General features: G+C 40.6%; 1 protein-coding gene across 6 annotated transcripts in view; it reads right to left on the bottom strand.

Annotated features, from left to right (window-relative positions):
• Positions 1-132: 132 nt before the first annotated feature.
• The window catches only part of IKZF2 (IKAROS family zinc finger 2), a 120,336-nt gene continuing 92,890 nt past the window's right edge, over positions 133-27,578 (bottom strand). For 5 of the 6 annotated variants that reach the window (XM_074872581.1, XM_074872579.1, XM_074872583.1 and 2 more), the window contains 3 exons: positions 24,170-24,307; positions 16,674-16,817; positions 133-10,428 (listed from right to left, as the gene is read on the bottom strand). In XM_074872581.1, coding sequence (XP_074728682.1) covers positions 9,704-10,428; positions 16,674-16,817; positions 24,170-24,307 — 1,007 coding nt within the window. In that variant the 3' untranslated portion in view covers positions 133-9,703. The remainder of the gene's footprint in view (positions 10,429-16,673; positions 16,818-24,169; positions 24,308-27,578) is intronic. The other variant, XM_074872584.1, reaches the window with a different exon arrangement.

Here is a 27,578-nt window from a genome sequence, read left to right as displayed (position 1 = left end):
TTCAGTCTCTCTAGTTAATTAATAGGATTTGTTATCAGGTAGAAATGCAATTCCTTTGAGGTGCCAAATTGCTGTGTGTTTCCTGCTGCAAGAAAGAGATGTTTCCAGAAAGCTTAAATGGAAAACCCTTTTGTGTCAGAAGTTTATTTTTATTGGTAAAATATTAAATAATATACAGAATTAAAAACTGCACTTACACTTCTGAGAAGAAATAATTCTTGGACAAATTATATGCTTGTTCCTGAGATTCCCTACATTTATTCCAGTAGCTGTGCACTCAAGACAGTACAAACCTTTATAATATAATCCTTTTCACAAAGTATTACAAAGTTTCTGCAGCTTCTTTTATTTATACACACATACAGACTCACACTCTCACATGGCTGTACAACACTCACACATGTACAGAGTACACACATACAGATGTGGAACCATATGTATGCATGTATACTAAGAAAGAAAAAAATAATAACAAGTCCCATAGTTCAGTCTATAGCGGCAAAACTTTTTTAGCAGGGGGATACAGGTTTACATTAGGGTTGCTCACATGCACCACTGTCATAGTGATAATTTCTGAACTCCTTTTATAAGAGCATGTTCCAATGACCATGTAAAGCAATGGGACAATTCCCAGTGTCTTCACTGGCTTTTGAAATAAACTCTGATTTTTTTTTTTTTAATTTAATTTTTTAAATTTAAAAGTTTCCTCAATTTGAGCTCAGAACATCTGTCACAGAACTAAAAAAAAAATGTAACCTGGGAGAAAAGTGGTCATTTGCCAGATTACTCACCTGGCTTGTTTCAGGAAAACAGCACTAAAGTGGGCAGAGTGCAACTCCGTATGAGGCAGGGAAGATGCCGTGACAAATGGGTCAGACCTGATAGCCCAAAATTACGCTCACAAAAAGGTGCGTGCTTTGCTATAATCCCACTGCTTCAGGGCGGTCCCTGTTTGTGCGAGGACCTCAACAACCTATGTGAGGTTACCAGAATTTGGCCCAAGGAGCATGAACCCGTGGGCAACCGTGACAGTCGCCCACTGAATGCAATTTTCTTCTTGAACTCAAATGCAAGAGTCTGGGAAATAATTTGGCAATCAATCAGAACAGGATACAGTCTCCTCACTTTTGTTATTATTAAAAACAAACATCTTAAATACAAATTTAAAAGACAAAAGTGGCTACTGTGCATGCGCAGTAACTGCCTTTCAAAGAAATCTCAACGGGATTTTTTTTTTTTTATTACGTACCTAAATACATATTTACAGAACAGCGGCTTCAGTCTACTGGGGGAAAAAAAGGCATTAAAAATACACTATATATAAATATGTATGATATGTAAAACAAGTCCCATCTAAACTTATATAAGACAAGGACAACTCTAAAGAAGCTTTTCTGGTCTCTCAGGTAGATAAAGGACACGAGTCCTGTAATTCTTATGCAGGCAAATCTCTCCCATTAGAGTAAATGGCAGTTTTGCCCTAGCTAAGAGATTAGGCCTAATCCAAAATCCATCAAAGTCAACAGGAGTCTCCACTGAGTGGGTTTCGGATCAGACCAAAAGATTAATTTTTTTTTTGTTATTTTTAATAAACATCAATATTAAGTGCTTTTCTTAAAAAGAAAGCTGCAGTTATAGAAGAAAGGGAAGGAAGAGGCAAGAACAGGTATGTCCTTAATTCATACACTGGATGTGTTTCAATGTCAAATAAAAGCAGGAGTTAAGGTACGGGCTTTCGCTTTAACTTATAGTTTCTCACCTTTTGTCAGTCACAATCTTAATTTACATAGTTAGTTGAACCTTATCTTTGAACGTATTTAAGACAGAGCATTTTGTTTCACTGATTTGTGTGGACTGAGGAAAGAAAAACCATTGTACATTAATAAGACGTCAGGGGAAGTATTGCACATGAACAGAAAAATAACCCAAAAAGGTGGTTTTGTTGGTGATTTTTTTTTTAAACCAATATAAGCAAATCATCCATTTCTGCAATGAGCACGTTTAGAAAGCAGGATCCAAGAATGAAGCATAAGAAGCAAATTTGGGGTTGGTAACCCCCACCCTGGAATACAACAGTAGTAAAACTTTTTTAAAGCATTTTCTTCCAACAGGAAAAAAAATTATATGACTTTTTTACTTTACAATTTTAAATCTTTCTAAACATTTGCATTAAAAGTTTCCAGTTTCTCATAGAAAGATATACATTTTAGGAAAAAAAATACAACCAGAAAATAAAACCAACTAAAAAGGAAGGCAAATATACAGTATTATAATTACATCACTGTGGAGTCATCTCGGAAGGTACCCTAGATCTTTAAAGTGTTACAAAGTGTACGTACCTTATTTTTTTTCCTCAAATCAACTATCTTTTTTTCTTTTTCCTGTTTTTAATATAAAACTACACTTGAGTACAAAAATATGTAAACAGACTGTACAGCCAATGAACAAAAAAAAAAACAACCAACAAACAACAAAAAACAAACCCCAGAACCCCTAGACAGCCCAAAGCTACAGGAGATAAGAGCAGGCCCAGACTTAAAGCTCAGAGAAGGAAAAGGGGGAGAGAGAAGGAGAAAACCACTGAAAGCCAGAGGAGACTGCTACATGGCAGAGGAAGTGAACATGTTCAAGCTCTGAGGACACTTGACAATTCGTCAAATAATTGATCACAGTTTCAGAATCTGAACGATTACAAAAATAACCAAAAAGTCCTTCCCTTGTTACAGTGTGTTCAGGAACGAACATCCATTTCCAGTAAGCAATGTCAAATCCCAGTAAGTGCATAGTAGGGGATTCAGTGACCTCTACCCTTCAAGAAGCTTTTCTTATTCGATGTCACTTGAGGTAAAACTAAATGGCCCAATTTACTGCAAACTGGCCTCGTTGTGCCAATAACGGAGTCATGCTCTCCACCATGCCTTGCGGGAGGTGTCTGTATTTTATCCATGATTGATAATACAGACTAGAGGCTACCGGTATTCACGTACCGCCGAGTGCGAGGGATTAAGGCTACTACACAAATGTAAGTGAATGTGTCTTCACTGCAGAGCCCTGCCACTCAGTGCTGATGACTGAGACCTAACCAGAGCTGCTGCGCTGCACCAATTAGCAAGTAAGGCCCTGATCTCACAAATAATGGTAATTATTAAGCACACGGTTAACTGCAAAGCTCCTGTGCACTTCCAGATCTAATCGAAGGGATGGCAGTAGGCTAATCATGTGCTCAAATGTTTTCTTGGGCTGCAGTGCAGTCACCGAAATCAATACCTGCTGCAGGAAGGAAGCATCAGCCCAAGCTTCGGGTCAAGCTGCTCCCTTTCTCCCAACAGAGTACACATCATACGAGCCCCTCTTAAGACATGATCTGATTAACTTCATCATCATTCACTCTATTAAAATACTTCACATACTGCTAGTAAACACATAGCAGTATTTTTTTTGCAACTCTAAATAATACTAGGTTTTACTACAGCAATGTCATTGTTGAAATGGTCATTTCTGTCCACGGATTAATTAGGTCCCATGATTTGCATGTGAAGGAAAAGTTTTTACAGAAGCAGAGAGCATGGGCAGTTATCCTCCCAAATGAGGAGCCACGCGAGCATACTGATAACCACCTTTCTGAAGGCTGGAAGCGAACAGGAACCAGGAATGCTTGTCTGCATGATCAACTGAAAAGCTAGGTGACTTAAACAGATATAAGTTTTATTGTTATCTTGGCCTGTTAAGCGTGCAGCATGGCAAAATGTCAGCACACCACCTCCTCCTGACTGCCCTCTATTCACTTCAGAGCCTCAGTGGAAGGAGAAAGACAGAAATCGGACGCTTCCAAGCATGGCTGTAGGATGCTAAATTAGAAACTGGTGATGTTCTCCTTGGCCTGCACTTCAGGACAACTCTTAATGGGATAAAAGGGAATATATTTACTATGAAGCAAATTCTGCCTCTTTTCTACCTAATTCCTGCTCCCACATATGCTCTGTGACTGCCGTGGGCCCAGACGCAAGTGGAGAGGTGCCGAGGAGCTGGCACCGGGCTGCCCCTGGGCTCAGAGTCTGAACAAAAGCATGCTGGCCTAGTCACCTCCCCCTACCCACAGGCTTCACTCCATGTCCGTGCTGGCATGCTTAGGTGCTGCACCCGTCCGGGCAGGGTAAATAACTAGATCTGAAACTAGGTCACCAACCAGCCAGGAAAGTACCGAAACAAACACTGTGCTTTTCACCAAGTGTTCCAGCTAACAAACCCCAATAACATCTTCTACAGATGCGCTTCCCTCATCTCTATGTTAATTATTAGGGCAGCAGCAGCGCAACGGTCAAACTTGCAAACCATTTCCACAGAACTTTTGTTCTTGCTGGATTTCTTTTTCCAGGTTGAAGCAAGTGGCGGATACTTTAAAGTCTGCTCCCGTTCCTAAGAGGGAACTTAAAAGCACAGCAAAGTCCACTGTCAAGCATGCTTTACTTAAAGCTCTGGAGAGGGAGAAGCAGGAGATGGCTGCCCTGGCACTCCGTAGGGCACGTGCAGCTGGGGGCTTTGCAGTGAGTCTTGGCGCCGCTCTGGGGACACCATGTTGGTTGGGACCAGCTCTGAGACCAGCTCTGGCTGGACAGGTGGAATGCACTTTGCTAGGGTAATTTTCAGCCTTTCCCACTCCTAAAAGCCAGCTGACTCCAGGAAATCTCACAGCAAAGGACAAGGATGGTCCTCTCTCCCGGTCAAGCTGCCGAGGAGGGTGCGGAAGGGGAGAGGGATCTGCCTCGCTACGCCATAGGAGAAGGGATGTTCACTTTGGGTTGGTTTTTGTCGTGCATTCTGAAAGGGTATGGTAGGATATCATGAATGACATCACAAACTTCCAAAATGCATTTGAAAAAGGCACATATACAATAAAGCATATATCTAATTATATGATACCATATATATATAAATATACTTTCTCAAATCTCCAGGTGCTCTAGGCCACAGGCCATCACTACCATCCATTTTTGTTTTTAAATGATACTAAGCAAAGCTAAGATGCAAATTTCTAAAGTCAAAGCCAATTTCATCACACTTTTCCTAAAATCCCACACTGAGTTTAGGCGACTCAGGTATCAGTGCAGCCTCCCTTCTCCCTCCTCATTACATTAATAATGCACAGCTAAGAGTTAAGGAAAGGAGTATTATGTAGCAAAGGAACTGTATTACTGCGGCTCTTGTCCTTGGCTGAAATAAGGACCTTTCCCTAAATTATCAACAAAGTTTCTTTCTGGAAGAAGGAGTGTCTGTTGTCTGGCTTCTTTCAAATATGAAAAAGCTAGCTCTGGACCTAGACAACAAGAATAATGTCCTTTTAAAGGCCAGTTTTGAAGGGTTTGGTTTAATTCCTGGCCTCCTCTTCTGCTTGACAGCCCCAATTTAGGAATACCCTTGTAAACAGAAAGAAATTTGGAAACTCCTAAAATTGAGACTTTCTTCACCTTTTACTAAATATATTTTAGTTCCACATGGCTATTTTGTGAGCTCTGTCCTTACATTGTAGAAACCACCACCATTAAAAAAATCAGGCCAATTAACAAATTTAGATTCCTTCTCTCTAATACAGACCAACAGAGGTTAATGCCTAGACACCTTTCACGTCATGTCATAGATGGAAGCACTTTTTAAGGAGGATAAAATTGTTTTAATCCTATAAGTTACTGAGTAAAGAGCTGGCTTTACTGAAAAATGCTATATATTTTGATGTGCACTCCTAACTGATTGCAAAGAGAGGTGGCTGTAAAATTAATTGGCCATAACAGCAGATATATAGATAATGCCCTTTGCTCCAAGAATATGGATCATACCAAGAGCAGAATAAGGAGTCACACTTCTATTTCAATTAATAGGCTTGTAATACTCTAAATTGAGTCAGATTTTTGTGATTTTTGATGTAAAAAGAGGTGAAAGGGTTTACTGGCAGGGATGTGTACAGAAATGGCTTTTTTTTTTTTTTTTTCCCCTCATGAAAATGGGGAATGCTCACAGGAAGCCAATTCTAAATTTGCAAATGCATGTTTTTAACTGGAAACCCGATTCCAAGAATTTCAAGAGAGTCCAATAAAAATCAGCCAGGTTCGATTTCCAACACTAAATACTTAGAACAAATGGATCTGCAGGCCAAGGATTATCTCCTGAAATTCCTAGTACACTGTGAATGACTAATGAACTTGACAAAACTCAAGAGCTTTTCTTAGAAGTCTGCAGAGAACAAGCAAGAAAAAAAAAATTTCTGAGGCCCCATATTGCACACTTCCGTGTAGGGGCAAATTGCTTTATCTAAAACCCTCCAATAATTTTCAGTAGGAAGTGAATGCTAACATAAATGCTAATCCAAAACTTGTTCAAAATTTGAACAGGAATTTAATCTTTCTCCTTTCCCTAGCTCTAGGATGAAAAACTTCAGAGAGTGTTCAGAAAAGGACATGGATAATAAAAATTAATGCAACCCCTCAGCTTCTTGCTCTGCAAAAAATGCAGTTTTTGGAAGATAACGAAACCAGGGTGTCTCCCCACTGCCTCCCCAGTTTTCTGTGCCTGTGATACTGGGACACGGTAGCGCTCACATTCAGATCTTGCATGCTACCATTGGAACAAGAAGTTGGGCTTAACTGAAGCCAGCTATAAAACCGCTGAGCCTCCTCATCTGATCTTTTAAGCATCTACAGAGTATACACTACAGGAGGTATCAACGAATCACCAACGAATGAAAGTGCACGCTAATGAACTGCAGATATAATTGCAGCCAACTTACTTGTGGATACACAAGAGATTCTCTGCCTTCCCCATACTATGGTCCTTTCCCAAACACAGGCAGAATTTTTTAACACTTTTTCTCTAGTGCTAAGTATTCCAAGAAACTACAGCCCATGTTCTTTCCACTGACCACAGAGGGGAGAACGGAGTGTTGTCCCCCAGAGACTGAAAAGGGATTGCTGGCAACCCTTTTCTCAGGTTCAGGCGCGTGTCTTTCTGGAGGCCCACACAGCCTACTGACCTTTGGGCCCAGCACCTTTCCCTTTGCACATTGTTCTTGAAAGACCTTTCCTGCCTCAGCAGAAATCACAACCACTTTTTTTTTTTCGGTGGCATGCTGTAAAAGCAACCCCCCTTTTCTGAATTTCCAAGCACATCCTGATGCAGAACATGGCTGGCCGCCTCCTAAGCCAACCTTCATAGCTGCAGAGAATCAGCCATATGGAATAAAAGTGATGCCCTCCAGCATCTCCTTGTTTTATTCCTGTACAGAGTCCTTTGATTGCACCAAGCACAAGAAAATGAGAATGGTCTGGAGGATGGCAGTAGTTCATTTGCCTGAGTTGCCTCTACATTAGGATGAAGAAAGAAGGAGGGGGAGGAACCCAACGACATTAAGAACAATGTTGGGAATAGGTCTTTAAATCTGTCTCTCCAAAGCCCGCATATTCCCAGCCTTGATAGGTCTCACATTACACAAGATGACATTTCTCTCCATATTGTATTATAATTAATAGGCTACTGCAAGACTTTACCAGCTCCTACTTAATAGCATTTCAGTGCTGGGAAGCAGTCATCAGGTAATCTGGCCATGATCTACTGTATCCTTTCTAAACACAGGTTCTAGCTGCCAAGAATGTCACCATAAAAAGATTTCAATCAATACCACTCAGCTCCTTACTTTCAAATGCTCCAGGTCTAGGAAGAGAAGAAGAAAAAAACCAGTACCCTCAAAACGAACAGCAAACTGGCATATGCATCAAGTACGCAGATTGAAGTGAGCAGATGGGAATTCATTATGGCCTGATCTTGCTCTCTCTTTTATACTTTAGTAACTTTATACTTTGGAAAAGGTCTCACCAAGCGCATGGAGACCGTGTGCACAGAGGGGGTTAAACCCATGCAGATCTTTCCATTCTCAAGCTGCGCTCTTGTTGCCAAACAACAACATTTCAATTGTGATTGGTACAAACAGTTGGGTTTCAATGGCAATCTGTCACGTAGGTTTAAGCCCAGTTTTTACTGATGCAACCTGCAACTTGCTGGGTGGTTGCTGGCTTTGTTATTTATTGGGAGAGAAAGAAAGGAAACAAAACAGATTGGTGTGGTTTTTTTTTTTTTCTTGTCCAGTCTGTAGTTCAAGGACTTGCTCTGGAGTTTGTTTCTCCATTTGTTTTCCCTACAGTGAAATTAATAAATTGGGAATAAAAATGAAATCTGCAAATCCAAATCAAAGCACAGCACCTGCATCTCCTTGTATCACTTTCTGAAGAAGGAAGGAAGGTCATATGCGATCTGTTCATTTGCAGGGCTTCTGTGCTCTCTAAGAGCAAGGGCTATCCAGCAAAACCTGCAAACACTTCCACCTCTAAATTAAAGCAGAATTGATGACTTAAAAACAAAAGGAAATCACTGGTTCAGCAAATTAGCAAATAAGATGTCAACAGGAGAAAAAACGGTCAAGGCTCGGATCCTGATGTAGCTGAAGTAGTTGGAGTAGTTCCATTAAATTCAATGGAGCTAAGAGGATTAATGCTGGCCAAGGATCTGGCTCCTAGCTTTTTCCCAACTGCAAGTCTTAGTTTAGGCTGTTGCCAAGAGGTTAACACTGTGATAGTAGAAGGAGAAAGTATTTATATAATTATATATCTATATATACCTATATTTAAAGAACACTTTGCTACTAGTACTTTTGTCATTTTAAAATCCGTAATTTTAAAACAAAATTATTTCAGAAGAGCAGCAGAACCTCTTGAGTAAACTACAGACTCTCTCACCCACTCCTAGGCCACTTACCATCCCAGGAGCAAGAAATGTTATTTCTAAATGCTGTTTCTTAAAACATAGGGTGCAACTACATAAGAAAGGCTCCCAAGGGTCTCTAAGAAGCCAATGAGTCAACACATAGGCATGAAGTAACAGCAAATCAACAATTCTAAAAAAGGTGCTTCATAAGTTAAGGAAAATAAAAATACAAAGCCTCAGACTTACCACAGAAGGCCCTCAGACTTATGAAACTAAACTGCTGTAATGTGGTACAGTGTTAAGACATACATTTCTTTTTTTTGTTTTGTTTTTTTAACATTCTAGAGGGGCAATACACACTGAACCCAGGAAAAAGCTCACCCTAAAAAGTAACATCAACTTTGATTCGTGCTCCTAAATCCCTAACAGTTTTGCTTTAAAAATAATTGTTCATTCTGCAGAATAAAGTTCCCCCCCCTCCAGCCACCGAAACCCCGCACCGTATCTACATGTTTGACAAAGGCTCTCCTCCAAAACGTTTCTACCTATTTGTCTGAAATTGTACATGAGTGGCATCTCGTCAGGACTTTAAAGCACCTAGCAGGGTTGAGCGATATCCCAAAACAGGACATGATGTACAGCTGAGTGAGACAGAAACAGACTGCCTTTCAATTCCCACAGGAAGCGAGGCGGGTCACTCACCAAAAAGTGACGGCAACAACAATCCCCTCTTTTATCCCTTCCCTTCCTTCTTTCCATTCTTAAGCTGGGCAGAGCAAATGAGGTTGGGTCCACAAAAAATAAGGTTAATAATAATAATTAAACAACAGCAACAACAACAACAGCAACAACAACAAAATAGGCGTCTCAATGTCTGAGGAAAAGTGGGATTGTAAGTGCAGTATTTCTTCATGTGCAGTTCTTCTACTTCATACGAGTCCCCTTTGGATGAGAAGGCCTAGTGGAATGTGTGCTCCCCTCGGACTATGTGCGACGAGAACTCATAGCGGTCCTGGCTTCGGTAGCCACAGATGTTGCACTCTAGCGGGTCCCGGTAGCCGTGGCAGCCCATGTGGATGGTGTACATGACATGGTCCAGGAAAAGGACGCGACAGTGCTCGCACTTGAAAGCCCTAATCTGCTCCCCTTCTCCATTGATGACCTTGTAGATATCCTTTAAAGAGCCCTTAGAAGCTTTTGTGGCATCCAAAGCCTTGGCGTCCTCCTTCATGTAAGCCGGGCTTGGCTTTCTCTTGGGATTTAAGGCAGAGTTTCCTTGGTAGGACTGGCGGTCTTCGTGGCTGCTCTCTGAGTCAGTAGAATCCAGGCAGCTATTGCTGGGGGAGCCCTCTCTATCCTGGGTTCGACTCTTTGGTCTGATGAGGGAGATCGGGCCATCCATGTTGTTCTCGTGACTGTCAGCTGTTTCCCTGCTAATGGGCCTTTCTATCCTGTTAGGATGATAGACCTGAGCATAAGCTGAGCTGATGACCGGGGACACCTCTGCAATTGTGCTTGGTGTGTGCTGCATCAGGGGGTGAAGCGCCTCAGCTCCAAGGTAGGTGATTGCATTGTTGATGGCTTGGTCCATCATGTGAGACTGCATCAGCTCGGCCTCCTTCTCATAGGTTAGGTTCATATCAAAGGGAATATCTGGATAGCCAAATCTCATGAGCTTTTCACCTAAGGGACAAGAGCAAATCAATGAGAAAAATCAATGTAATCACTCCAAGGTTTCACTGTAAAAGGGGTAGGGAGGGACAGAAAACGCCTGACTTGGGGTGAAATTTATTCCAGAGTCCAAAGTTAGCTTCCTTCTACTTGTTTACTGACCTATAAAGTTTCTGTCCTGAGATGGGTAGAACAGCAACCTCACCAACAGCTTTTTTTTTTTTTTTATTCCAGGTGAAACATGTGGCTCCAGTGACCTCCAGACTGATTCCTGTCGGGGTTACCATTAGCCGGGGTCCTTATTTCTCCGTGCGGGAACAGGAACGACAGAACACCAATGTGATGATCAGATTGTCCATCTTTATTTTTTCCAGTCCTAGTTACATTTATATCCTACTAAGTTCCGTACACGCACTCATCTATCTTCTAATAGGCTACAGGTTATCTACACGCGCTGTTCATGTGCCTCTACAAGCATTTGCATTGGTTAATTGCAATTAGCATGTAAAGCCCAAAACTTGCCAAAAACTCCCCTGTCTCATACCCTGTTTTGCTCAGACTTGTGTGCTTTTGCTGACCAGAGGTGTTTCTCACTTATCTGCTATCTTGTGTGTTTGTGCCAGCCTTATTTTGCTGGCCTTGTCTTCGTCCTTGCATTCTTCTGCCTGCACTAACTTTCCCTCAGTGTGGCTCAGACTCCTACAGATTCCAAACCTTCCACTGGGCCGACTGTGCCCGTGCTTCAAGTTAGGAAACACACGGTAACTGGTAGAAAATGGGATTGAACCACTGAGGTCAATGAGGCTCCAACGGTTTATACCATTAGACAGACTCTCCCAAAATTAAAGGAGGCAGTACCACATGTCCCCCACACTCTGAGGTGCCTCATACCTACCTTACAACAGGGCTGCATAGTGAGAAACCTAAGCGACAGTACAGGGGGCTGGTACGGTGGCACCTTTAGAGCCACGTACGTAAATCCTTCAACCAGAAGAAAAAAATATGAAATGACTGTATGCAGCCACAGAATGGAGGAAGTAACGGGAACACTGGGGGCTGATCTGCCATCTCACATTCAGGCTATAGTATCTTTGTAGTTCTTACCCTCAAAAAAAAAAAATCCTATCCCAATGTTTTGGGCTGAGGAAAAAAGATGCACACCCTTCAGTGTCTATTTATGCAAGAAAACAAAACAGAGAAACCACATGTATAGCTTAGTTTCAGTTGGTAAAAGGCAAAACCAACTTTCATTGACACAGGATAAATAAATACATAGTGATAATGAGGCCAGCTGATTCATCACTATGTGAATCCAATTACACATCCTTGTAACCTTTTTAAATCAATGGCACTACAAATATGCAAAACCAGAACCACATGCTGGTAGATTATGCTAGTCACAAGGTATGTTACGTATCACAGCTCTCCTTTGAAGTTAACAAATTTACCACTACTTACATCAGGGCTCAGCTCAGCAACACTGCTTTTCCAGTGATGGCTTTAGAGTGTCAGTACAAGGGAAGTTCATATAACAACTCTTCTTTTTAAATAGAAAAGGTTGTATGTGTAACGATGTACAAGATACAAGACATACATGCTCATATGTGTTCACACACACAAATATCAGCTAGTTGCTGACAGATAATTTTTAAGCTGATTTTAGAAAGTATGATAAATAATTTTGGTTGGTTTTCAGTGTCTTTGTTACTTTTCACTGCCTGAGTACATAAAACCAGACTTTTCTTCAATAGTGTAAGCTAATAAATTCAAGGAGTCACTACATACGACTGGTTTGGCTATCCAAGAATTAAAGAACTCAAGAATCTTCTATCACCTTTTGCCAAAACTGCTTGGAACAAAATGTGTATAAACCACCATAAGAAAGAAACAGAACTGTAATCCTAAATCTCTTCCAAATAACATTAGTACATTTCAACATAGCTATCACTCAGCATTTTATTTTTGCCTGTAACAATTCATTCCACTTAGTGTGGCTTATCTTAAAGTGATGCATAAAGAGAAATAATTTTACATTACCCATGGAACAATCAGGTTATCCTTGGAGATGATGCATCACTCTTGGTTGGGAACTTAGCCCTGATTAGCAAGGTAATTAAATGCAAGTCTAAAGTGAAGCATGTGAATATTCCTACTCTCTTCAGCAGTACTGCTCACATGCTTCTGATTAGACACCATGTTCATGTACCTCACAACCTTTCCCTACAGCTGGCTGTGTTACAGCTTACCGAAAGGAAGCATGATGTAGAAAACTGTTCCTTTGTTACACATTAGACATTTGGAGAAAAATAGGGAAGGAAGAAGTAAATGGTGCTACAGCAATAGCCTCTGTAATCTAACGTGACCTAAGGATGATTCTTGCCATCAAATATCCTCTTTTCAGCGTTTCTGCCGAGGGCTGGCAGTCTCACTGTCTGTGATGGCTGTCCCGCTGCTGATAGGATGGACAACTCTTTAATGGGAGGTGGCTCCTGCCTCACTTGAAACTGAGCAGCCCTTCCCAGGTTGGGCCAAAGTGGGACTGGGGGACAGCTCCAGGAGGCACGTGATCTCTTTGGCACAGTGGAAAGAAAGAAATGAAAATGGAAAAGGCCATTGGTCTCTGTCACCTGCTCTGGCCACCTGTATTGTTCCTGTGTTTGAATAAAGAACTGGATCTAGTAGGAGTCTGATCCAGCCATCAAACACGCTGTCAGTCCTCTGTAGGCTATACAGATCAAGAAATAATACCTATCCTTTATGGACTACTTGGATGAATGATACAAACCTTATTTTGATTCCTTTTATCTTCCACATTTAGTTACTCCACCACAGACAGCAGAGTAGAGAAAACTGTAAATTGCCAGTAACCTGAATTATTCATTCTTTTAATTATGAACCGGTTCCAAAGATGTCAGAGCCTTAGAAATGAAGCATGACATAAAAAAGTAAAATAAATGATAACACGGGGAGGAGAGGGCATAAACCACAGAACTCAGAAGAAACATTAACAAACCAGCCTGACGTGGTTCTCAATTTGAATTCCTCTTTAGCCAAATCTGTACTTAAAACTAATCAGATTCATAATTTTGAATTTTCATGCAAAATAATGCTCAAATTCTACTTATTCTTGCCATATATTAGTGAAGTAGAAGAAGAAACATTCTTCACTGTGGTCACCTTATCGTATGACATTCAAAAAACCTCAAAACAGGTATTTGAAGCTAGATCAAAGCACACAGACACAGTTGTCCTGTGATACCTGTAGTCCATCTCATCAAGTATCTAAAGTGACTGCAATGCCAGACACTTAGAAGAAAGCTGCAAGGAATCTTGGAGAAAGCGGTTACAGAATCTACCACCGGGTAGATTGCTTCCTTAACCCCATTAACTAGAAGCTGACTAATTCTGAAGCCAGTTGATCTTTACCTATTCTGAGATGCCTGTGTATTTTTAATTCTTACTATAACAACCGTGGTCTTATCGTAAGCCACACAAAAGTCTCCTTTTGTATCCTGTCAGTTCTTAATGCCAGTGACACTCTGTGAGAGTAAGCACTACATTCAAACCGAAAATACATGAATCTGCTTCATGTGATCAGCTTGAAGATGGTTGCTTTCAATTTCACTAGTGTCTGCTTCTTCCTTCATTGAAGGAGAGGCAAAAAGAACTACTCAGACTCCTGCGCATCAGAAGTTATGCTTTCTGCCTCCACTATTTCAACAAGTTTGGTAAGACTAGTACCTCCATAGCAGATATATAACCAAGTCTCTCACTCAGAAATTAACAGAAATTTGCTGTATGCTGCTTCTTTTCCTCCCGAACTTTCAGCCAGAGTAGAGACTGTGGTCCATAACCAAGGTCCCTTGGAGATTGCTGATCAGAAGAGCAGTAAAGCATTGATAGATGTAGCATGCAAAGATTTTAGCTTATGCTTACATGACCTTCTCATAAACACCATTAAGTTGTTTTGGACAGGTGCCACACTTGCAGTATGCACAGGAAAATTTCCTGCAAGCAAGAGAACCATTACAAGTTCTTCCTGATAGAGTTGAACAATATTTCATTGGGGAGAAAATGGGAAGAAAAGTAACATCATGGTGAAAAATGAAAAGTGGCAAAGTGGAGACTGCTGTTTTTCAATTCAAACACTGTGATGCCATGAAAGATCAGAAAAGGCAGAAATAAAAGATACAGTAAATATGAAAGAGGACACTTTTTCCCTGCAGCTGGATCTGGATAAAAAGCTGCACGTCACATGAAACCCTGAATTCCTAGCCCCAGGAGAACGGAATACCAAAATGATCTGTTACACCTATAGAAGAAACAACAGTTAGAGTTTCTCTAACAACAAAGTAGCATGCCCTACTGAAGAGAATAATAATCTGCTACAGCGTATCTCAGGCAAGGATTTCCAATCAGTAAATTTGCCTTTGAAGACAGTAACAACATATGGTCAATTCCACCCGAGTGGACAAGTAGCATAACCTTCCTGGTCTGAAAAGACCATAATCTACGGATTCCAAAAATGGATTCAATTTATACCATCCAAAATGGTATAAATTTTGGATGGTTGCCTCAGTTGCAAGGTACACTTACAATCAGTAAACTATACTGCTTTGGGAGCAGGCATGGGTACACCAGAATTTAAGGGAAGGGAGCAAGGTCTCCAGCCCTCTCAGATAAACTCTCTAGCCCCTGCGCAGATAACCTCTGAGAGGTATTGCAAACACAATTCTGTTCAAGTCAGTGGACAACCTGGGGGAAAAAAAGAGCAAGAGGTTTGAACTGCCCTTCTTTCTTTTGAGGCTGTAATGTTTCTGACAACACTAGGGAAACCTGCTATGATGGGTCCATGTTTACAATCTCATAAAGCTCTATTTGGCTTGTCAGTGCTCCCATTTCCACCCTCTTCAACCCCAGCTGTTGTCACAGCAGTAAATTAAATCAGAGTATAAATCCTCCAAGTTCTTATCAGCTATACAGCAATTCATTTCAGACCACTCTTAAAGACAACAGTTTTAAGAACTAAGCTTTTGTCTCAGAAGGACTAATAACAACAACGTTGGAAATACTGATGCCTCCTGGTGTTCATCCTGTGGGATGGATTGTTCCTGACCTAACCTCGGCTTAGCACTGATATCTGGGAATGGTCAGATGACTGAGAGCAGCCAGGTCAGTGTGTCAGTGCCCTCCAGGTGAGCTGCTGCATGCTGCTAGCTCCCTACTATTCAAAACCATGTGGGTTAGCTTAAAAAGCCCTTCAAGTGGTGATTTAACATATCCATCTGAATCTGCATTTAACTGAGGGGCAATGACTTTCCTAAATGGCTGTGTTAATTGCTTACAGTCCTCTGATCCTCTCTCCTAATTGTCCTTGGTGTAGGCAGAATGAGTATGTGACATCCTTAAATTCTGTACGACTGTCCATCCGGGGACTGTGTGGAAAACATGTATTACATGACTTCAGAGTCTAGCAGCATACACTTACCCCAAGTAATTCTCTGTCCCAACTCCACTCCTAAGTTCAGCACTGCCTCAGTAGCAGTAAAAAGAAGCTTTAAGCTACAGCTCAAACCCATACTATCTCCTGTTAGAAGCTGAACAATTTTAAGATGTCAAGACACAAAGCAAAATATGAATTCTGGGCCTAGGATTCTAAATTTGGTAACCAAAAGTAAGCCAGTGCTGTTTTATATTCATGCGTTAATAAGGTTATTGTGTGCAGAACGCTACACTTGGAGCAAGCACTTCTTCCAACAGAAGTGATGTGATTTTACTTCCTCATGCCGGTATTATCAGGCCAGTTGTTGCCAACTCTCAAGAATTTAATACAAGTCTTGAGATACTTGTTGTTTGTTTTTTTAACACACACACACATACGGAGCCAGATAATTATACGAGTCTTAGGTTTTTTTTGCTGGGGCAAGGAGAGGGAAGATGACAAGTCTAAATCTCAAAAAGGCCAGAGAAAAGTTAAAAAAAAAACCAAACCAGCCTTAAGGCACAGTAAAAAGCTCAAGATTTTCTAAGCCATTTTCATGATCCTGGGGATCTCACTTTTGAATTCTCTGGGTTGGTAAAATTAATTAAATAATTTTCATGATTTCTTGCTTTGATTTAACCATCTCCATTGTTGCCCCTCCCCATCACAACCAAGTTCTGAGTGCGCTACTTTTCCCTTTGTTCTTTTGGCTATTACAAATGACAAGTAACCTACCTACGCACTAAAAATAATAAAAGGCGTATTGCAAGCTTACCCACAAACTTCTGTGGGGTGGAGCTTTTACGCTTTCCCATGTTGCTTGTCAGCTTCTCTATAACAGCAGGTCTCTCAAAAGGCACCAGAGAAATATTGTTGTCCATCACAGGCTCTTGTTCCTTACAATCTTCCATAGGAGGTACTACATAAAACCAAAAAATCGTATCAGACAAGTCTGGTCTACACTTCACAGACAACACAAATCATTTGAGCCCTGCTGATTGCGCAACAAGTGCAACACAAAATAAAGCAAGGTGCAAGAACACACTGGCCATCAAGATAGCAATCACCTTTAAGCAGAGCCACGTTTACAAAATGCCTCTCTTTAGGAGCCTCTTACTTAGCAGAAGTCCAACTTTAAGCATGTATTAAAGGACTTGTTTTGTTCTGAATGCTCAAGATCCCCAGTGAGAAGGGGACACTTCTGAAAACTCAATCTGTAGATGACATTTTCTGTTATTCTCCCTTGTCACCTGTTGTCAATGTAACTTTTTAGTTAGCATTCTGTGTGTATTCCCTTAACTTCACGCTTATCATACAGCATGTTATTTTCTTTTCATGCTAACCTTAATGACTAAAAAACATACAAGGCATTGATGACCTGTGTTTCCTGGGCCTGGCTGTGCATTCCCCAAGACAAAGGCTTCCTGAATGAAGGATCTGTTTGTTCAAGCATGTTTCCTCTCTATACACAAGACTGTAAAATCAACAAACACTGTACTGGAATTACAGGATTAACATTGCATGGAAATTCCCTTCAGAATCAGTCGCAGAAACTATAAATTTTTTGATTAATACTTTATTCCTTCAAACACAGACCTAAAACCAACCTGTGAATGCAAGTCTTCTGTGTCTATCCTCCCACTTCTTGGGATCAGCAGGGAGCATTCCTGTGCTAAATAGGTTAGGGGAATGCTCATCCACTGTCTCTGAGATGATAAAAAGAAATCAGTGACCCCTTCTGTCTTTACTCATTTCACTCTTCATTGCTTGTCGGGTTAAGGACTAAGGTGCTAGAGCAAAAGAAGTATAGGAATTGCCCAGGCTCCTGACCAGGATAGCGACAGACTTGCACAGGGTTTTATGTCACTTGCTGACATAGTGATTCACTAAATGCCTACAGAGCACTCTGATTTTGTCCAGCACCCTCTTATAAACACCAAGAAGAGTCAGTGGTACCGTGCTGCAGATCAGGCCCAGAGAGTCTGAGTCATTTGCAATATATGTCAAGTGTGACTCCACCTGTGGCTCTGCTGCCATGAATTTAATACATGGCTTAATTGTCCTGCAATCATCTTCAGACGGTAGTAAGAGACACTTGAGAAGGATCAGCCACTAGTTCATGTGCTAATGGGATGGTAAGGTGTAAAAGATTTTTTGAGAAGAATGGATGGCCAGAGAAATAGAAGCTAGGATGATCTTGCACAGAGTTCCTACAATTTGTAAAGCGAGCAACCCTTTGTATACTCTGTATTAGATAAATCTTCCAGTGAAGTGCAGGTGGTATTACAGAGGTAGCAGAGAAGGGCTGAAACCCTTATCTTCTGCTAGTCCTCCTCTGGTCTCCCACTATAGCAGCCTTCCGTGTCACAGACACCTTCTCCCATTATGTGCCATAAATGAACACCACCAGCCTACTTTCCTCCCAGGTAACTTTACTACCTTTAGGATCCTAATATGGAGTAATCACTCCCCTGTTCTTAAACATGCAGCTGTTTGCTAGCACATAATATATGAAAAATGGGGTGATAAAAGCCTTGTCTTTGCCATCTTTCTAGTAAGGAAGAGCAAATACCAGGCAATTACAAGAAAGAGTATCTGCTCAGGTGAACTTCTAAATCCAGACATTCATAATAAGAAAACATGGCAATTTATTCATTTGATTCCATTTGTGCCTCTGCTGCTATGGAAAGCTGAGTACTTTGAGGCTCAGAACCTACCATATGCTATAAAATGATTTACTCTGCTGCTTTTTTATTTGTACAGGATGCTCCCCCTGAGAAACACAATGGTTTCTCATTTACAAGGCAGTCCTGCTGGCATCAGTGAAAGAGAGGAAGAAAAAGCGTAAATATGAAATGAATCTAATGTTGCAACAAAATGCGATGCAGTGTTCAAGTGACCTAATTAATGCCCAGTGCAGACTGGGAGGTCTGGAATACTTTAATAACTAAGGCTAAATTTTTACGGTTATTTAAATACTGTGGTTGGTCAGGAGCTATCTTTACTAGTTCTACTCAAGTATTTACTGAGGAGATTTTTGGGAGAAAGGAAAGATTATGTCTGTTGATTTTCACTGGGAACTGGCATCTGACTGTCCTTTTGGTTTACCAAAAACGAGTGTATGCACGCACACTCTGTGTGAAACCCTGGATCCCTGCTCCAAGGCGACAGCCATCCTCACTGCGATGGGCCTGGTTTGCACACAAGTGCTACTTCAAGAATTTCCAGCCGTTGGTGTACAGAACACACGAGGCTGGTGGTGGGGACCTAGGGAGGTGCAGAGGGCTCTAAATCCCTCCTAGGAAGACTTCCTAAAGGTATGCTAGCTTTGTAGATCTGTACTTACCCATAAAATCAGTTGAAAACCTCCTGATTACTTCCATAGCCATCTGAATAAGCCCCAAATGCAGTGACATTTGTATGTCTTATAACAATTAAGTAATAATTAAATAATTCTACTGTTGGGCATATGCGTATAAAATTTCCTAGACGGAATTTGAAACCTTTCTTCCATGAAAAATGAATAGTGCTAAAAAAGACATCTGCTCTTCTCTAAGTCAGGCAAAAATTCTGCTTGGACTCCTTTTAAAAGAAGTACAATCATCACCAATAAAAACATTTTCTTTTCTATCTTTCCTGCTGCAAGCTCTTTTTCCCACCTCAGAACTCAACTCTATAATCCAGACCATGGCTCTTCTGCAACAGAATCACTGAATCATGCCAATATTTGTGTTGTGATGGGAATAAGTTACCGGAATGTGTTTTGTTATGCAGATTTCCTGGGAGAAGGGAGAGAGAGAAGTAGTCTAGTTTCTGGAACCATTTAAATTGCATGCAAAACCAGACCAAACAGGTGAGACGTCACATCTTAGAAACCCAAGGAGTTACGCTAAAGATCACATTATCAATTCTACATACACTAATTTTCATTTCAATTTAAAAAATGTACAAATAAAGGGCAATCAGCCCAGCCTGCATAATTTCTTTTTGGGAAAAAACAAAATAAAAAAGAGGAAAAGCAAACCGATCACACACAACCAACAGTTATCACAAATCAGCTGCTCTGTGGTAGAAGCTCATGTGTACACATTTACTCTGCGGTAAATGCAATTCCTTTTTTGTTGTATTTCATTGTACTTCATTCCCTTGGTAGTGGGAGCTACCGAAGAACAGCTGACATGTTATAACTAGCTTTGATACAGCAACTCATTTTAGGCTGTGAACCTATGGCCTCAGCTCAGAAAGGCTTTTTACTTCTAAAAGCTCACATTTTAGTAGGCTTCTGTTCAGGGATATTCTTAACCAGCTATCAGGGTGTGCTCCTGGATTGCCCATGCAAACATTCACCACTTCTAACACTGTTAATGTCCTCAATTGCAGTTAACACCAAATGTTGTTTCTAAACCCAAACTCTCAATACACAAACACAGATGATCTTCAGAACAAAGACTTTATTTTCCTGAAGAGACACTGGTCTTTCAATCACACTGCTCAAAGTGGCTATCTTTTCATTTCTGCTTCTTAATTTGTAAGAAACGACACATACTATTAGAGAAGTTTATGCTGTTTCAGTGAGGAAAGAATAGGGAAAAAAAGAAGTAAAATAAATCACCCAGTGTGCATTTTGCTGATAAATACTTTTGTGTGCAGACGACAGACACTGGGCTGAGTCTCAGCTGGTATAAATTAGTATTACTCCATCAACCTCAATTTCCTTTCTTAAGCTCACAATATTGCTATTTTAAAAAAGTGTGTGTGCGCAGAAAAATGACAGGAAATATTCCCATGTACCCTGGTGTGAAGTCTCCTGTGGGACCAGCATTTTAATGATGTTTTAAGCAACTATGTAAGAGGGAAGGACACAAGTCCATTGTGTGTTTTCTGTGGAGCTGGCCTTTGAGCCTTGCACTGCCTAGGGCTAGGCTTCTTTCTCCTTCTAAAAAGGGTATCCTTCTGCACCCCAATTTAGGAATGTCCCTAAACTTTTTTGCTTTGTGGAGATGGAGAAGAACATATAACTGGGTGTAAACCATAGCTAGTCTTCAACACTTCTCCCTGTTTCTTCCCACCAAGGTCATGTTCTTGGCATTCGGAGTCTGCCACTTTTGCCACCCCCAACACACTGTGCTAACTAGGAGACCGCAGACTAATTTCTACCTCCAGGGCCAGCGCTGCTTAGCCGAAAATTGCCAACAACAAAGTCACTGGAGCTGTCTTGCAGCTGCCATCGTGCTGAGCAGGGAACAGGAGCTAGCCACAAGGAGGGGCAGCTCAGCAAGCAACCGGCACCCTGCGAGATGATGCAGAGGGACCCAGAGACTTGTACATTCCTACCCACACACCGAAACTAGCCCTTCTTCCCCTCCTCTGGCTTCCCCTTACAACTTTAGTCAGGTGATCTAGCCATCTGCAAGACAAAGATAATTGAAATTAAAGGCCTCATCAGGCCACTGCGTAAGCATCCAAGTAGATGTCTGTAGCATGTCTATAAAAACTGATCAACTTGAGCACAATGCTTGAAAAAATTCCAAACTCTCTAGGGGCTGCCTCCAGTTTTCCAGAACAATTCATGTCTGCAGAAATAATTTAGACTGATATTAAGTGTTGGCCATATTGGTGGAGACCCAGCACAGCTACCTGCATCCTTAAAGCAGGATGCAGGTAGGGATAAGAAAATCCCCACCTCTATCTATTCTGTGCATACTGGTGAAGTTGTGACCAGGAGTCACACCAAAATGCATTCAGAGGCTTCAAAACACTCAGCAAGGAGAAAATACTGAACAAGTATTTGGAAAGAGAGTCAGAAAAACTTAACCCCAGTGTGATGCAAAATAAACCAATGATCAAAATCTCCAAAGCATACACTCACTCATTCTCAGGAGTACCTTTTCCATGTGTGACATGGGAGAGAAGGAAACAAATACATTTTTCAGGGTTAGACTAAGACCTAACTTTAAGCTGAGTAATCATTTCTATGGTCTTCCCTGGTGTCTTTATAGTCCCAGGAGAAAGGACTTTGCTGCAGACCTCTACAGGTTGGTGCTGATGACCCTCACACTCCCATGCTGAACTTCACGGGTGGGAGTGACGCTGGGATGTGAAGTGATATTTATTACTGGTCCCAGCTGAATTTGGAGCTCCCTGTCGCTGCCTGTCCTTGCTGTGCCCTCGCTAAACAGCTAAATGAAGACAGAAACAGCTAAACAAAGACAGTGGATCAAACATCCCCTTAAACATTCACCAGGGGAGATTTAGACATATTTGCCCAGAGGAGAAAGAGGCACTAGTTGAATTCAAAGTGCTGTTTTAAGCTAATTTTGTTGAGAAAAGTGAAGTGGTTGTGTGAACATTTCTATTTTAAGCCCAAGCAAAGTCAGTCAGGCTGTAAATAAAAGAACTGTCCACATGGGGTTTTCACTGGTTTAACTTCCGTTGGTAGAAAAATCAAGGCAAGGTCAACCATTCCAGCTTCTTTGGGTAGACAAGGTTAAGGACTTACTCTTCCTGTCATAGCATTAAGCAGCTTAGAAAAAGCTTTACATTTCCACAGAAGTACACTACCAACAAGAGTAAACCTAATTTTAATAAATAACTGAATAATAAACCCAGAAGTTGAGTAGAATTTGGGTAGATCCTCCACAACGTGACCTCTGAAACCTCCTGGCTGTCATAACTCTATCAGCCTACTGTTATTTCCCTAGGGAAAGGCTGACTGAAATCACCATCCAGCTGGTTAATAAGACAGGCACACCCTCATAGAGTGAAGAGGGTGTATTTTGTTGGGAATGGAGTCAGTGGTTAAAATCCTACTATCAACTACGTGCTCCATCTAGCAGAGAAGCACACAACAGGTACCTGCAAATAGCAAAGCCCTGAGATCAGTCTTTCTGCTGACTTTTACAAGTGTAAAGTCAGGTCTAAAGCTGATAATCACTAACTTTAAAGACATTGAAGTCATCCATTACATTTTAAATGTTGATTGTAGTCTCCAGGGTGTCTACAGAGATAGTAATTACTTAATAGAGCTGTATGAACATTTTGGCAATACATATCAGATATATTTAAATGCCTTTATAGGATTAAATTGTTCATGGAAAAGTACTCTTTAAAATTTTTTGGTAATTTCTTTCACCAAAAAATAGCCCATATTAGAAACACCAAATAGAATTTATTTCAGCTTGTATTTTTAGGTTTTTAGAAATGACCTTTCAGAACTTTTACGTAATTAATTTGTAAATGAAGCCATATGACTCCACTCAACACGGTAAAACAAAATGGAAAAAAAGAGGAAATGTTCTTTCACCTTTTCATCTACCTACAATCTAACTTTCTGGTATTTTTAGATATATGGCGGTTTTTAATCAAAATGGAAAACATTTAATTTTTATATTTTCTGATTAGTAAGAAATTTTAAATCAAGTACCAAACATCTAAAGACAACTTTTAAAAGTTAAGAGATACTCGGTTTTAGAAGAGTTTCCGAAAGACTAGTTTTGAATAAAATTGTAACAATTTTTGGACAGCTACCATTTAGTATTTAGTGCTACAGATAAGCTTACAACCCTCCAGTCCAAGACATTATGCTCACTATCCATACTAATAGATACAGAAATTTTTGAAAACAAATTCATGGAGTTTGACATTTCTTGCTTTCAACAATCTTTTTGGCAATCTTCAGTCTTTATGTATATTAACACATGCAGTGTTAGTTAACATATTAATACTAACACATGTAAATGCATATAAACATTTTTTTTTGGTTATAATGACTTTCATCAACACTGTTGAATTCCATTCTGCTCTGGTGATTTTTATATCTATCCCTTCCCTTTTTTTGGATAAAAGAAATATTACAGGGAGTAGAAATAATGACTTCTGAATACGTCCACCATTCTTATCTCTTATAATTACCAGTCACTATCAGAAAGGAAGGGGAGGGGAATCATACATTTCATACATGGCTTAGTTAATTTTTAGGGTAACTTCGCACAGATGACTTCGCTTTATTTTCATGACTGCATATTTATACATACTAAAAAGTGAAATACTGACTTAATAAATAAATAAATAAATAAAATCAGCAAAACCATTGCTGTTAAATTGGACAGAGTGAGGATTTTACCCATCTTTTCTCCTCCTGCCTATCCGAGTATAAGCAATCTATAAGATGGAAGTGATGCAAAGCTGAAAGGAAGGAAGAGAAAGAGATGGAAAAAAATCCGCAAGAGATGCTGCAAATCCAAGAGACCTCAAGAGGCAGTTTCCACCCACCATGGTGACTCATGACCTGCCCGGCAGCCTCCATACTGACATTCTGCAGATAGTTGTGGCAGCGTTCCTTGTGCTCCTCCAGCGAACTGCGCTGCTTGTAGCTCCGGCCGCAGTAGTTGCACTTGTGAGGCTTCCCCACTGCGGAAAGAACAAGAGCATCAGGTCAAATCCACTGCAACCCACTTTTGCTATCAAAATCACACCTTTGCAAAAAACAACTCTTGCGATGGAAAGACACCCAAGAAAGGTTACTCAAGTCCCAGACCTTTTTCCCAGCCCCATTTTCCCACCACACACACCTCCTCCCACCCACCGGGTACTTCGCCCCATCCGTTTTTCACACTAACGCGTAGATTCATCAGAAGGAAAAAGAGGCGGACTTGTTGGTCGCAAAGCAAATAAACAGACGACGAGAGAGGAAAACAAACCAAACAGCTGAATCACACCCCAGCACTGCCTGTGTGTCACCAAGTCTCGTGGGAAAGAAACTTCTGAGACATTTTGCCCATGGCACGAACAGTTGCCTTTACAAAAACGAGTTGCCCCAGTGGCCTAATTCTGCTCCCAACTGTGGGGAAACCCATTACATGGCCCAGAGGAGTTGTTCTTTCATTGAGAAAACTTTGCCAAAATTACTAAAGGGAAAGTTGGAAAATAAAAGACAACAGAAAGTAACTTTGGTAACAGCACTGTTACAAGCCAGAACCAAGCTGTCAACAGTAATTCAGAGATCAGCTAATATTAAAATATATATAATATAAATATATAAAAAATATAAAAGGCCATAGGTACAATGAAAATCAAGCCAGACAAATGCAAGACGTAACTCCAATTTTTTAGTTTTTTTTGTTTCACTCAGCAGCATTATGAACAAATGGCAAATGCCTCTTAATACATGCAAAACCTGGCACCAGATTCTCATAAAGTATATCCTTTTCATAGCATGTCATTAAGAAACCACAAGAATGGCCTAACCCAAGGCCAGAAAGCTAGCCAGAAGTGTATTTTGCCAAGCTGTGATAATAAAGGCTTTTAATATAATTTAAACTTGTAGAACACGAACATTTATTCTCTAATAACTAAAGAGCTATTAAGTCAGTACTGCAAGTCTAGTAAAACACCATCGGCTGTGATTTTCAGAGCTGGCTAAGGGATGGGGAAGGCCAACTTCTTCCAGAATTTTGAAAATCTTAGGTAAGAATTTTAGTTTCCGGCCAAAGAAATTAAGAACATCCTCTGTTGGATACTATACATGTTTCTATTGGGTTTGTCCCAATACAGAAAGCTTTTCATGGTCATTTATTTAATGAAATCCAAGCTGCACTAATTGCAGCCAAAATGCACCGTCACTACTGGGATGGGAAAATGCAGGGGAAACTGGGGAGGACACCTGTAGCCCATAGGAAGCTGGTCAGAGGGCTCCTTGCATTGGGGCTGAAGACCCAGAGTCAGGGAAATTCTCTGGGGCTCTGCAGGACTAGCACATACCACAGTGTGTGCCCCACATCACCCATATAATGGAAGATGAAAAAGCCTGAGTCTCCAGTATCAGAGCTGGTCAAAAAATTTCAAATGTTTTTGTCCCAGAAAAAATGGATTTGATGAAATGAACACACTTGCAGAAAGTTTCTGTTTTTCTCAAAAAGTTTGTGCGTAAAGTTCAGTGACACAACCAAGTCTTCCACTGGGGGAAAAAAAGCTGCTTTTAATAAGCATCCAAACTGTGGATTTATTTCTCTTTACTTAGAGATAAGGCTTATCCTCAGGAAAGTATTGTGTCTTTATTTTATTTTGCTCACTAACTTACACTGTTGCCATAACTGGTGCCGATACTGGAAATCTCAGTGGAGGCCAAGCATGAGGCTCATTACCATTCCCAGAGTAATTGCCCTTGATGTGAACGATCTGTATCAAGTCTCAGCTCTTAAACATAAACCAGCCATCTCATTCTGGAAGCACCTTTAGGAAAACACACTGGCGGCTCCCTAGGGTGGAAAGACTTTTATCATCACCATTACGCTGCTTCATCATGCATCTAGATGGCATCCATGTCTGCCAGACTGACACCTTTATTAGAAGCTAAGTGAGTCAAAAAAAATGAGTCCAGTTAACTGGATCAAAAAAATCAAATACAGTTGAAGGGATTAAGTTAACCGAGCTGAAGCAGGGCTGAATTAGCCCACCCAGTTTTGCTACACAGGTTTATCAAGATAAAGTGTAAGACACAAGGGAAAGGGATGACTGCTTTCAGCTATTCAAGGGGCAGCTACAATTAATTAAATATGTTATCATTTAGCACAGAGAAACATATTCTGCTACAAGCTCACTGTACAAAATCAACAATCAAAAAAAAAGTTTGTATTACACTTCTTCAAATGGTTGCTCCCTGCATTGCAAAAATTTCAGAAACACAAGGCTGAGCTTTTCCAATGATATCTAGGATAGTCAGCTACACAAATTCCATCAAATTTCAAGGTTCATAGAGAGATGATAAAAGCTAATGATAAAGGTACCATTTCTACAGGCAATATGGGATTGGAGGAACATAACTCCCCAAGGAAAGAAATACTCCAGCACACATGCTCCTTCCTCTGGGGAGAAGATAAGAGAATAAACAACACGTGACAAATGTTAGTCATGTTGCCTAATACACAACTGGAAGCTGCTCAGACACAACCATGAAGAATGAAGTTTATGAGCTCCAGTTGAGTAGGATCAAATACAACTCCCTTGGGTTCATTTCCAAATTCTGTTCCCCCTGCTCTACAGATGCAATCACATCATCGCCCCACATGTGAAAAATCTGATTTATACTACAAAATCACACAAAGTGACGGTGACTTGGGTTGCAATGCAATTGATAAGGTCAGACCACAACGGAATCAGTTCTGATAGCAGCAGTTTGTGTCACCAGCAATTCTCACAACCCATTTGGTAAGAGGTGCAGCTAGCTGAGGTAGCAATTACAGTCTGGATTTTAGAAACCTTGTTGTTGTGACAAATGTCACGTCATTGAAATAGCTGCAAATTTCCCCTCATATTCTCAAAGTAACTAATGTCAAAAAATATATATATTTTTGGATGTGAGCGTTGCCAGTGGGCGTACATTTTTCCATATTTTGTATTACGCAATAAAAAGCTGTAAAAGTGTATTAGCGAATTCAATTCTGGTGATCTCCTCAACAGCAGACTTTTTTCCACATAAACCACTGTATGAAACCACATGACTGCCAAGAGAGATTTCAGCCTTTATCAAATACTGTATAGGAGGTAAACATTAATAGCCAAAATTTGCCCCCAAAACATGTGGCTTGCACTACTGGGCATGAGCAGTCTTGGTCTATAGACCACTGACTTGAAGGCAAACAGTCTAACAGTGCTATGGCCTTCCAAAACCCTCTCCAAGCAC

The sequence above is a fragment of the Strix uralensis genome, chromosome 6 (genome assembly GCF_047716275.1).
Source record: "Strix uralensis isolate ZFMK-TIS-50842 chromosome 6, bStrUra1, whole genome shotgun sequence".
NCBI classification, from domain to species: Eukaryota; Metazoa; Chordata; class Aves; order Strigiformes; family Strigidae; genus Strix; species Strix uralensis.
Note: the sequence above shows the minus strand (reverse complement) of the source record. Positions and strands in the feature narration are given on the sequence as shown.